Here is a 13,559-nt window from a genome sequence, read left to right on the forward strand (position 1 = left end):
AGGGTGTTAATGACGGGGGTCTGGATGATGACAGGGGGGGATGATGTATTTCCCACCCTAGGCTTATACTCGAGTCAATAACTTTTCCTGGGTTTTTGGGGTGAAATTAGGGGCCTCGGCATATATTCGGGTCGGCTTATACTCGAGTATATACGGTAAGTCTTACACGACACATACTACTCAACTACAAACTAGCTCAAATCTTCAACAGCTCTATAAAGCCTTCAGCTAACCTGTTAAGTTTATTTTCTAAATTTACTGTTACTTTGCTATATAAATTAAGTATAATACTATGCTATAACATGAATGTATCTAATTTATGTTAAAAGCTACATTATAATTTAGAGTTAATTTTATCATTCACAAACTTTATATAACAAAACTATTCCAAAGCTTATTGTTATATAATTGAAATACCAATAAAAATCTAGTTCAAACGGAACAAGCACACTGAGGTAGAAAAAAGTGTTTTGTTTTTTTCTATTCCTTAAAATTTCATACCAAGGACAAAATTAACAGACATGACCTGCATGAAACAGCAACATATTGACACGTTTCAAGTCTCAAGGACCCTTAGTCATACTTAGATTAGAAGTAAGAGACCTTGAGGCTTGAAACACATCAATCTGTTGCTGTTTATGCATATTGTTTGTTCTATTTTTATCCATGGTATGACATTTTAAGGAATATAAATAAAGAAAAGTTTAGTTCTACTCCAATGTGCTGGATTCTACTTGTTCCTGTTATGTCAGAAGCCTGTATGTTGTACTGCAATACTAGACATTGGGGGACATATTGAAAACTGTTGATGCCACTTTGTACCAGGTTTCACACCAAAATTTTGGTGCCAAACAATCACACTACATTTTCAAAGGAGTTTACACCAAAAAATGCAAAAGTTTGCACGATGCACTTATCTTTTTTTTTAAAAGTAATCGGATTTAGTCTAGATTATGGGACATTCAAAAGCTTTACCTAAAAATTATTTTGGAAAGATTACATTACCTTTGGAATAGTGTAAAATTTTTTTAGAACTTGTGATTTATTTATTTATTACATTTTTTATAATCTTATCTGTTGCATTTTTTAATTTGTAATTGCATGTTTGGCTTTAATGCTTCACGATACTGCTGTGTTTGTATCTCAATGTTGCGCAATTTTACTGCAAATGACATTAAAGGGGTATTCCGGTGAAAAACATTTTTAAAGGGGTAATTTTTTTTTATTTTACTATGCATAATATAGTGTCTATACCTGTGGGTGACGGTTTTTTCACAATTCTTCTGTGATTTTCACCCCAATATTTATTTTTACCAGCATACAAAATTATTGCTGTCTCGGATTTTTCCCAGCCTGCAATGCGGCCGAGACCTGACTCACTAGTCAGCTGATGACAGGGAGCCTGTCTGCTTCAATGGGTGGAGGGATCAATCTGCAAGTAATGCAACAGCTGGAGGCACCCTGATTGAAAACCACACTGATTTGAATGGATGCAGCTCATTTATGTTTCAATGGGTGGGGTGGCTGATGTCTGGGCATGCTGGGAGTTGTAGTTTTACATAGTTACATAGTTAGTATGGCTGAAAAAAGACATACGTCTATCAAGTCCAACCAGGGAATTGAAGGGAAGGGTGTAAGGGGATAAGGGGAAGGGATGTTGTTTTATAATTCTGCATAAGCATTAATGTTATTTTGTTCCAGGAATGTATCTAACCCTGTTTTAAAGCTGTTAATTGTTCCTGCTGTGACCAGTTCCTGAGGTAGACTGTTCCATAAATTCACAGTTCTTATGGTAAAGAAGGCGTTTCGCCCCTTTAGACTAAACCTTTTCTTCTCCAGACGGAGGGAGTGCCCCCTCGTCCTTTGGGGTTTAACCTGGAACAGTTTTTCTCCATATGTTTTGTATGGGCCATTAATATACTTATATACGTTTATCATATCCCCCCTTGAACATCTCTTCTCAAGACTAAACAATTGTAACTCCTTTAATCGCTCCTCATAGCTAAGATGTTCCATGCCCCATATTAGTTTAGTCGCGCGTCTCTGCACCCTTTCCAACTCCGCAGTGTCCCTTTTATGGACAGGCGACCAAAACTGAACAGCATATTCCAGGTGAGGCCGTACCAATGCTTTATAAAGGGGGAGTATTATGTCCCTGTCCCTTGAGTCCATGCCTCTTTTGATACATGACAATATCCTGCAGGCCTTGGAAGCAGCAGCCTGACATTGCATGCTATTCTGAAGTCTGTGATCTACAACAGCTTCAGGCACCCTGCTTGGGAATCACTGCCTTATTGGGTTTTTGTTTTCTCAAAAACAGCACCACTCTTGTCGATGTGCCGTGTCTGGTATTGCAGCTCGGCCCAATACATTTTAATCGAGATAAGCGCTATCCTTCACCTACTGTCACTAAAGAAAGAAAATTGCTATATGTTTTCTGAATATCCAACATTGTTCTACATAAGACGGAATGATAAGCCTCATACTTTCCTCAGCTTCTGACTTGTTTATCCTGGCGCCCCATAGGTTGCACGCATTTCGATTTCCACTTCAGGTCATGCTGTGACTTCCAGCTGTACCCGTCTCCAACCTATTACAGTGCTATAGAAAAGGATTTTGTGTCCCATTTTAGTGAAGGAATCTTGATAGAATACCGAATTTATTTAGTCAGGTTAGGACTGAACATTTCTTCTAAGGGCCGTTGAATATTTTGATGTCGGCAGTGAACATTTACGATATGTATTTCTGCCCGTATTTTTAGCGTTCTTAAGTGGATGTTGCATTAACATTCTACATTAGTCAGATTAGTACAGCTATAAAGAGCAAGGACATTGTGATTCCAGTACCATTAAGTTTCCTTTGCTGCACTCTACCCCGTAGATATAAGTAATCTGGGACAAAGTGGTTGCTAAGGGTGCAGTGCATGATATAAAAGCATGTAACCATCAGGCGGTACATCCCCAGTGCTTCACTTGATACTATTTTATTTCCTTTTGCTTATACAGTGATCCCTCAACTTACAATGGCCTCAACATACAATAGTTTCAGCATACAATGGTCTTTTCTGGACCATTGTAACTTGAAACCAGACTCAACATACAATGCTACGGACAGTCCAGATCTGTGATACCTGTCAATGCTGGAAGAACTGACCAATCAGAATGGGAATTCACTGGTAAAACCCCTGTATTACTAAAATGCATGCACTGGCTGGCTGGCTGGTATCGCCCCCTACAGTGCAGGGAGGTATTACATGTTCTTTACTCTTTACCTGTGCCAGGGTTAGCTGCTTCTTTGGACACCAGGTGAGGGCGGCTCCATGTTACTTTTTTAGGACACTGTGTGTACTGTACAGGACCCTGAAGAAGCTCCTGTCCTCTACATAGACAGTGGTTTACAGCTCCCAGCAGATCTTTCTTACTTTTATATGTAAGGATTTGCTTTATCTGTGTTAGTGATCTACCTATTTTTATTTAATCCTCACTTTTTCCTATTTTTGAATGACATTTTGGTGGCTTCAGAACCAATTACCAGGTTTCCATGGAGTTATGGTCTCAACATACAATGGTTTCAACATATAATTGGTCATCCTGGAACCAATTAATATTGTAACTAGAGGGACCACTGTATAGCACAGACACAGCGCTGTACAGAGATTGTCAAAGTTCATATCAATTACTTTATAGTCTATTTTCCTATCTCAAGTGCACACACTGGGGCTAAAGTCGTTGGAAGCATATGAAAGGTTTTTTTTGGGACTTCTGTATTGATGGTCTATTCGCAGAATTGACTATAAGAGCCCCATTGATTTCCATAGGATTCTGCTGCACTGTGCACACGGTGGAAATTCCTATTCCGGTGTCCGCATAAAGATTGGACATGTCTTTTCTTCCTGCGGACTTCCCACGGAATGCATTGGTGTCTATGAGACGGCGCATTCCAGTGTTATGCAGGCACATTCCATTTGATGCTGGCGTCAGAATGTCTTAACGGATATTTTCCATGTGGACATTCTGCATGTGAACTTAGCCTAAGTCTTCAGTGTCAGATGGGTGGGTTCTGACACCTGGCATCTCTTCTATACAGATCACATATATACAAACAGAGCAGGAAGCCTCAGCTCCGTGGTGTCTGCACTAGGTTACTGCATCTTCGCTTCTCTTTAGTTCAGTGGAAGCTCAGGTGCAGTAACCTAGAATGGCCACTACTCAATGTGTGGAGCTGTCTGCTTTCTGTTCTGTTATTTATACATACAGGTGTAACTGCTTTGCTAAACAGCTGAGCATAGGGTATCAATAAAAAGGTTTCAGAAAATACCATTAAAGTAGGGTCACACTTATCATATAGGCTGCGTATTTAATGCTGCATATTTCCGTGTCAGCAAAGTCTAAACGCCATAGACTTTGCTAGCACTGAAATACAGTGTCAAATATGCAGCCTAAAATACCCTACATGTGACCCTACCCTTAATCTATTTCTGGTATTGTTGAGTATCCAGAAATATCCAGCTCCAACTGCAGATTAAAATGTGAACTTTATTCCAAACTGTTTCTAAATGTACATATAAACGCAACTCTAATGCTGACGAGTTTTGAATGGTGGTTTGTTCTTTATCAGCATCTTCTAAAGAGAGAGTGCCTTTTTGTCTTTTCTGTATTGACAGAAAAAGTAACATGAAGTGCAGCTGTATTGTTTGTCATCAGTATCATTAAACTGTTATGGCTCAGGTTGTGTGTTTACATGTCTGTAAGTGATGCTATGAGCAGCTCAATTAGTCTCTTCCTTTGAAGTGTGTGGAACAGTGATATAGCTTTTTTTTACTTGCATTGTAATAGTTGTTCTTTTTCTATTTTCTGATTTTTTTTTAAAGCATACCTGTCATCAAACCATATTTTCTAAACTAACTCACATTATATTCCCTTACTACTCCCAACACCCCTCCTGCCCTTAAAAAAGTTTTCCGAGCTTTAACAAACACTGTATCATACGTTTCCCCTTGTTCACATTGTGTGAGCTCCCGGCAGGAGAAAGTGGGTGTTCCCCAGTAGGCGCAACGTCACTGAAGTCTACGAGAGCTGTGCTTTACCACACCCCGCAATCACTTCCTTAGTCTGCCAGGTCGGGAGGAGACCAAACTACTTGTTTGACATGCGGCAGGGAACAGAACAGAGCCACCTTGTGGCCATTTTTTTCAATCACATTAAAAACATAAAGGTTAAGAATTTTAACAACAAGTAAAAGTGTCTTATAATTACACAAGGAACAATATATTAAAAGTTTAGTTTGGTGTGAGATACTCTTTAATGAAATAATCATTTGCGCATCATTGTGTCTCAACTCTCTTTCGTTTTGAATAGAAGCTCACCTTCCCCTCATCTTTTACCTTGCTTCACCGCCATTTCAGCTGTTGCAGACACATTTTTCATCTGTACTTAAAGAAAGAAACATATAATAAGGCCTTTTCTGTCTGAGGATCTAGTCATTGCTCTTAATAAGCACATAATATGGACAGTGCTTTGTTAGTAATTGCTTGTTATGTGGCTGTAAAAAATACGCTAATGAACTTGCCTGTTTTTGCTAAATTTCAGGTCTCTGTGCTCACCGAGAACATTAGTTTTATGTGTATTATGTGAAATGCTCATATAGCTATTACAATTGATTTAAAGTTGCCATAGTCATAACTAGGCTTTCTTTCACCTAGGCCAAAGATTCAATTTGCTGTCCTGTCCTAGACAGAATGGCTTATTGGCTCCCTTATCCTGGCCCCTGAAACGTATTGGAGCTCTTATGTCCAATTTGTATGTTAGTTTTTTTTTATTTATGTATTCAGTTTATGTATTTGTTTGAAGTTTTTTTTATTTATGTATTCAGTTTATGTATTTGTTTGAATATATAAATAATCATTTTAAGAACATTCTTTAAATTTGTAAGCACTGTTATTTAGTTGTGCATAAGCTATCACTATCTGATCAGTCGGGATCATTCACTCAGCACCCTTGTCGATCAACTGTTGACAGAGCTGCAATCCCCGCATTTACAGTGAGTGGAGCTGGAAGCAGATAGCTCCATACATTGTATAGTGGCCATGATGGATTTCTGTAGCTCAGCTCCCATTAAAATGGGACTTAAATGGGAACAGCCACTACACAATGTATGGAGAAATCTTCTTCTGGCTCTGTTCTCTGTATATGAGGGCATCGTGACTCTTGCACACAACTGATCAACAGTGGAGTGGCAGATGTCGGCACCACACCAATCTGATATTAGTAGATTACAGATTTGCACTATATACAAGAATCCAAGCAAAAAGGGAAAAAATAAAGAGAAGAAAGAAAATAAAGCTAAAAAGAGAGAAAAATAATACATATAAAAACATATAAAGACAATAAAAGAGAAAGCGTACCACTGCGTACCAGAAAAAAAATGAAGATCCACCCTCAAATACCAAGTTGTGCGTTCCCAAGTTGTGTGTTCCCAACTGACGTGTCTCCAGCGGTTGCAGAACTATATTTCCCAGCCTCTAGCACGTAAAACTACAACTTCCAGCATGCAAGCTGTAAGTTGTTGTTTTACACCAGTTAGTGGCACCCTGGTTGGGAAGCCCAAATCTAAATGGTTAGCTGGGTATTGGGCAAATTATTATTATATTTTTTTTGTGCTTCTCTCTTTTAGACACTCTGCGTCCATTCTGTCCAGCGTCATGAATACCTTAAAGTCAGTAACTACCTCTTCCAAACCCTATGCAAGGAGGCAAACCCTCAGGAGAAATGGATTAGTTTTAACATAGACCATTAAAGGGGTACTCAACCCCTAGACATCTTATCCCTTATCCAAAAGCTAGAGGACAAGATGTCTGATCGCGGGGTTTCAGATGCTGGGACCCTCCTCCCCCCCGCGATCTCCAGCCCAGCACCCAAGTAATCCGCTGCACAGAGTGAACACTCCTCCATTACAAATTATGAGCGACAACAGCTGTCACGCCCCCACTCCCATAGACATTAATGGAGGCGGCATGAGGACCCCTGCTGCCTGAAGCCAAGCACAGACTGCGTTCTGGACATTAATGTTCAGATTCCCAGGGTGTTGGAGATCGCGTGGGGTCCCAGCGCGATCAGACATGTTATCCCATATCATTTGCATAAGGGATAAGATATCTAGAGGCAGAGTACCCCTAATAAATGAGTACTGGAAAACACCTTTAAAAAATTGTGCTTGTGAAACCTGTCCCATCAAATCCATCAGCTAAAATGTCAGTGAGCTTGATATCTTGATCAAGAGCCTTGGTTTCCAAACTGTGGCCCTCAAGATGTTGCAAAACTACGACTCCCAGCATGGAAACACATTTTATGTTAGGTTTACAATTCATTTTTCTAATAAAAGGCTTGTTGCCAGATGACTAATACATTCCAGGAAGCCACTTGAAAGGTTAAAAAAAAGAGATTTCTGTCATTTTCTTCACTATTGTGCTGCTATATTTCCAGTGAGATAATGTACAGATGAAATGAACAGCCCCCCCCCCCACTTGTAAACACAGCAATGCAAGTCAATGAACTCGTTTTTTTAAGCACTTTCATTGTCTTGCCCGTCGCCTTCATGTAGCTGTCATCTGTCTGCAACATTGTAAAGAACCATGTCAAATGGAAATGACAGCTCGCTTTATGGAAGTCTCTTATCCGTTCATGATCAGACAATTTGACAGCAAACTGTTTCACGGCGGCCGCGTCAATCATCTCAAGCAATATTTTACGAAAGCAATTAAGTGTTACCTCCTGACACCAAGGAAAAAAGTTAAAAATAAGACAAAGAGAAGGTGTTCACAGTTAAAATAGTAGTATGTCATGATGCCTAATAGACTTCATTCCAGGTGGGTAGCTTAGTGGAATGTCCTGAGTGCACCGAGCTAATGATCCATGTGATGCGCACTCATCTAAGGCCTTTCTATTAAGGCCAATGGTATTTGTTAATACTCGTGGTTATGCATGTGTAAACAGTCTTCAGAAAATGCTTCTGTTCATCTGACTGTATAAACAGTGTCGGGCCCAGCACGAAACGTGCTGCTTGTTAATATTTCAGGTCATTGTTTGCCGCCTCTGAAGTTGAGCGCACAACAAGAGTAATTCCTGAACTCTGTGGCTTTGGCTTGAATCAGACTTTTTGAAGACCCGTTACGTCTTCAAAGCCTATGTCTAAGTATATTTTTTCAGGCATTTCTTCTGGAACAAGCTGGCTTAAAGTTATGGACACCTGTTAAATGGGAAAATGGTTCTTACGTATGTTTGTGTTTACCTGGAGTTAAAAATGTTGCACTTAGTTTATAGGGGGTATTCCGGCTTTATACATCTTATCATCTATCTAGCCGGGCGCTGCCTCCGAGACGAGACATGTCATCACGGCCATGCCCCCTCATGACATCACGTCACGCCCCCTCCATTCATATCTATGAGGGGGGCGTGACGTGAAGTCATAAGAGGGCATGGCCGTGATGTCATGTCTCAGTCTTGGAGGCAGCACCCAGCACAGAATGCCGGGGGCTGTACCGAGATCGCAGGGGTCCTACTGCTGCTGGATACGGCTGGGGGAGGAAAAAAATGGGTGCTCCCATACCCCAGGTGGACCGGTACTGAAATCCATTCACTTTAATGAGCCGACCGGAGTCAAAAGGTGACTCCGGTCGGCTAATTTTTGACCCGTATCTGGTTTTCTGACGGACCTAAAACCTTAGTATACTACGATTTTAGGTCGGGGCACAAAACCGGATACGGGGCAGAAATGAGCCGACCGGAGTCACCGTTTGACACCGGTCTGCTCATTAAAGTGAATGGATTTGAGCGCCAGTCTGGCTGGGGTGCGGGAGCACCTGGTTTTCCCCTCCCCCAGCTGGATCTAGCAGCTGTAGGCTGAAATCGTGGTTGAAAGTACGCTTAGTCTGCATTCTTCATCTCTTTGTTCCTTTTCAGATCTCTGATATTCTGTTTACAGTCTGTGCCTAGGTTCAGATTCTTCTTGTTAGGAAGTATGCTCCCAGAAGTACACAGCGAATAAGAAGTCTGTGGGGAGAATTTATCAAAGTTTTCTGGCATACAAAAATCTTAAATCAAAAATTTTGAGTCTAGAGTTTGTTGTGGTTGCGCTGCTTTCTCTATACATCCCTTGCAAACTACCTTGTGTTTGCTTTCTTGCCCATAGACAGCTTGTTTGAGCTACTCTCCATGTATGGCTCCCCCTCTGTTCTCACTTTGAGCTGCTTTTTACAGTTCCCCCCTTCTCATTTTCTGCCATTTGTAACACGAGGGAAAGGGCAGAAAGCCCATCTGATGGATTTTTCTTATCTTTGTCGCCAGAAGAATGACGAAAGGCCTTTCACATGGGTCGATGATTGTGCAAATGAAGGTTCCTAGGAATTGCACATTCTCCTGGGTAAACAAAGGGCGTGCAGCCGAAAATGATGAATTTAAAGAGTACCTGTCACCAAACTAAACTTTTAATATATTGTTCCTTATGTAATTATGACACTTTGCCATTTACTTGCTATTAATATTTTCAACCTTTATATGTTTTTAATGTGATTGAAAAAATGTCCACAAGGTGCCTCTATTCTGTTCCCTCTGCAAGTCAAACAGTTAGTTTGGTCTCCTTGCGGCCTGGCAGGAGACCAAACTCAGGAAGTGCATGCAGAGCATGGCGAGGCACAGCTCCCGCAGGCTTCAGTGACATCGCGCCTGCTGGGGAACACCCACTTTCTCCTGATGGGAGCTTGCACAATGTGAGCAAGGGGAAAGGTATGATACAGAGCTTTTTAAAGCAGGAGGGCAGGGAGGGGTGTTAGGAGTAGTAAGGGAATATAATCTGAGTTGGTTTAGAAAATATGGTTTGATGAAAGGTACTCTGTAAGTTCATCATTTAGCTTGGCACTAAAGAGACATGCCGCAATGGAAAACATACTTAATAAAGTGCCTCTGGGTTTTTTGTGTAAAATTACCTATTGGTTGCTAAGATTGATATTCTCATGACTATATAGATATTACAATTTTTTCTAACATGATCTTTCCTTTTCTTTATACAGAGTACATTCAAGTTTAAATCTGAGAGTGACATACATTTGGCCGAGCACCACAAACAAGTCCTGTATGACGGAAAACTTGCAAGCAGTATAGCATTCACTTACAATGCAAAGGCCACTGATGCCCAGCTTTGCCTTGAATCATCACCAAAGGAAAACCCCTCAATATTTGTGCATTCTCCCCATGCACTGATGTTACAGGTAAGGAAATAAAATATAAGTTATAATTGTTGTATATCTTGGATGCCCATAGATATGTTTGTATAGTTTTATTAGACTATTCAAGACTTAGATAGCATTTTAGATAATCCCAAGAAATTTAAGAGAAAAGCTCCTCACTGGACTTACATCCATTGTGAATACAAGTGAATACATTAGACACTATTAAATTACCCCTAAGCTATTCAGCTTTCTTCACTTCCTGTAGCACACCCCACATGACTGCACCCCCTTATGGGCTGAAGTATAGTGCAAAAAAAAACAACTTAGAAACTTAGCTGATAAATGATCATGCTCTACTTTTGCAGATCTGACAGATATGGTAATTCTCTGCTTGTCAGAGAAGGAGAATGAGATGGCACATGCTCCAATTGTTCTCTGACAAGTAGGGAAGACCCAAAATTAAAGTAAAAAAAATCTCTATGCAAGACCAGCCATGGCACTGAGAAGATTCTTCACCTGTTTGTTCACCACTGAACACTGTAGAAGGTAGACATGAATTTTAAGCAACACAAAAACAATATAGACATATATTGCATATACTTATATTAAAATGCCATTTTCATGTGCCAACTACTTTTAAGTTGTGTCCTCTAAACCTGTGCCCCTATAATGGCTGTAAGTCCCAGCCCAACCCAGGTCTAATGAGATATATGATGCTGTTAAAGTCATGTTTTCAGTGTTAATTTTGTCAACTAATAATTTTCGTCTTTAGTCAGGAACACTTTTTCAGTGACTAAAACTAAATGAAAACAAAGTTATAATCATATATACTAAACAGAATAACTGTAGATAAAAACTATCAATAATTTAGTCAACTGATACCATAAGTAATAATAGGTTGATATAATTAGCTTTGTTTATTTAAAGGGGCACTCCGCCCCTAGACATCTTATCCCCTATCCATAGGGGATAAGATGTCTGATCGCGGGGGTCCCACTGCTGGGGACCCCCGTGATCTCGGCTGCGGCACCCCAGACATCTGGTGCACTGAGCAAATTTCGCTCCGTGCCGGATGACTGGTGATGCTGGGCGGAGGCTCGTGAAGTCACGGTCAGGCCCCACTTGTGATGTCACAACCACGCCCCCTAAGTGCAAGTCTATGGGAGGGGGCGTGGCGGCTGTCACGCCCCCTCCCATAGACTTGCATTGAGGGGGTGTGGGCGTGACATCACAGGCCTCAGACGCCGAAGCCGATGCTCTAAACAAACGAGTGCAGCACGGAGAGCTGGGGACCCCCCGATCAAGCATCTTATCCCTTATCCTTTGGAATGGGGAATAGATGTGTTAGGGCGGAGTACCCCTTTAACCCCTTAACGACAACGGATGTAAATGTACATCGTGGTGCGGTGGTACTTAACACACCATGAAGTAGATTTACACTCCGCCATGACCGCGAGTACCGGACCGGTTCTCTTGTCATGCACGTCAGGTCCCTGCTGCTATCAGCAGCCAGGGACCCATCGGTAATGGCGGACATCCACGATTGCACAGATGTCCGCCATAAACCCCTCAGATGCCGTGATCAGTACAGATCACGGCATCTGCGGCAGAGCGGCACTTTAAATGGATGATCGACCACCCACAGCGCTGCCGCGGGGATCTGATCATCCATAGTGGCAGACGGAGGTCTCCTCACCTGCCTCCGTCCGTCTCCAGGGGTCTTCTGCTCTGGTCTGGAGTCGGGAGCTTGTGACATCATAGGCCCGCCCCTTTATTATGTCACGTCCCACTTCCTCAATGCAAGTCTATGGGAGGGGGTGTGACATCATGAGGGGCAGGGCTATGATGTCACGAGCTCCAGTCTCCAGCATTTGGAACAGTTTGTTCCAAATGCAGAGCAGCAGAGTACTCCTTTAAGGCCAAAATGGACCTGGTCCTTACTAAGCATTTCTCTAGAATTTGTGTTACACTTTATCTAAACCTGTTAGATTTTAATTGACTTATCAAAGGCTAAATCAAAATTTGCTGGAAAAATTTACTGCTTAATTTTGACAGTAAAAAGGCACAAAAACAAAGGAAGTGCTTAAAATGTTTGTTTTCCCCCCCCACTGATATAATTTGTCAATCGTAGAAGTCACCTATGTGCTCTAATAGTGTTCAATGAGATTTTGTTTTTTAATGTTAGTGATGGGGGTGGGTTAGTATGGGGTCAGACGCTCCTTGGAGCACAGTAGTTAAGCAATTTTGTGCTGCTAAACAGCTGACCATGCGCACATTCATGGCATGATTTTTAGAGAATGCCAAGGCAGAGAGGAGGCACATCTGTTGCTTACCGACCCGTAACATCACATTCTCAAAATAGCTTCTGCTGTACACAGATTCATATTACATCTTGCCATGACGCTTCAAGAGTAATGACATTTGAAGGAACAGAGTGAGGTCTACTTTGTGAAGTGAACAATCATATAGCATTATCTATTCCCAAGAGCCATTGATTTAGATGCGCCGAGCCTTACAGTTTTGGCATGTATTTAATTATTTCAGACCGTAACGGCTGTTTCTGTATATAATGCACTTCAGAATATGATGTATATATGTACTATAAAAATACATTCATAATAAACAGAAAGCATTATAAAGTCATCTTGGGATGCCTGGATAAAGAACGGGGTAGCGCTATCCTGGAAACTCATCCCAAACGTCCTAAGATATATATTTTTTCATTAATTTAGGCAACCAGTCTAGGTGTACAGAATGGTTGCTGCTATTGCAATGGTAATTTTATTGACCACTATGCATGTATTTTTTTGTATAAAAGAACCAAGGTCAGGGCCAGATTAAGGCTGCCTGGAAGACGGAGCACTTCATTATGTTGCCCCCCCCTCAACAGTTCCCCCACATTATGTGCAGTACAGTTCCCCCACATTAGTTTGGCAGCATAGTTCCCCCACATTAGGTGCAGTATAGTTCCCCCACATTAGGTGCAGTATAGTTCCCCCACATTAGGTGCAGTATAGTTCCCCCACATTAGGTGCAGTATAGTTCCCCCACATTAGGTGCAGTATAGTTCCCCCACATTAGGTGCAGTATAGTTCCCCCACATTAGGTGCAGTATAGTTCCCCCACATTAGGTGCAGTATAGTTCCCCCACATTAGGTGCAGTATAGTTCCCCCACATTAGGTGCAGTATAGTTCCCCCACATTAGGTGCAGTATAGTTCCCCCACATTAGGTGCAGTATAGTTCCCCCACATTAGGTGCAGTATAGTTCCCCCACATTAGGTGCAGTATAGTTCCCCCACATTAGGTGCAGTATAGTTCCCCCACATTAGGTGCAG

The 13,559-nt window shown here is 41.4% G+C and overlaps 1 protein-coding gene across 1 annotated transcript in view; it reads left to right on the plus strand.

Moving 5' to 3' along the window:
* NBEA (neurobeachin) overlaps positions 1–13,559 on the plus strand; it is a 698,360-nt gene that overhangs the window by 192,456 nt on the left and 492,345 nt on the right. The window contains exon 9 of the mRNA XM_056561916.1: positions 10,064–10,261. Coding sequence (XP_056417891.1) covers positions 10,064–10,261 — 198 coding nt within the window. The remainder of the gene's footprint in view (positions 1–10,063; positions 10,262–13,559) is intronic.

Source organism: Hyla sarda, chromosome 2 (genome assembly GCF_029499605.1).
Source record: "Hyla sarda isolate aHylSar1 chromosome 2, aHylSar1.hap1, whole genome shotgun sequence".
Classification (NCBI taxonomy): Eukaryota; Metazoa; Chordata; class Amphibia; order Anura; family Hylidae; genus Hyla; species Hyla sarda.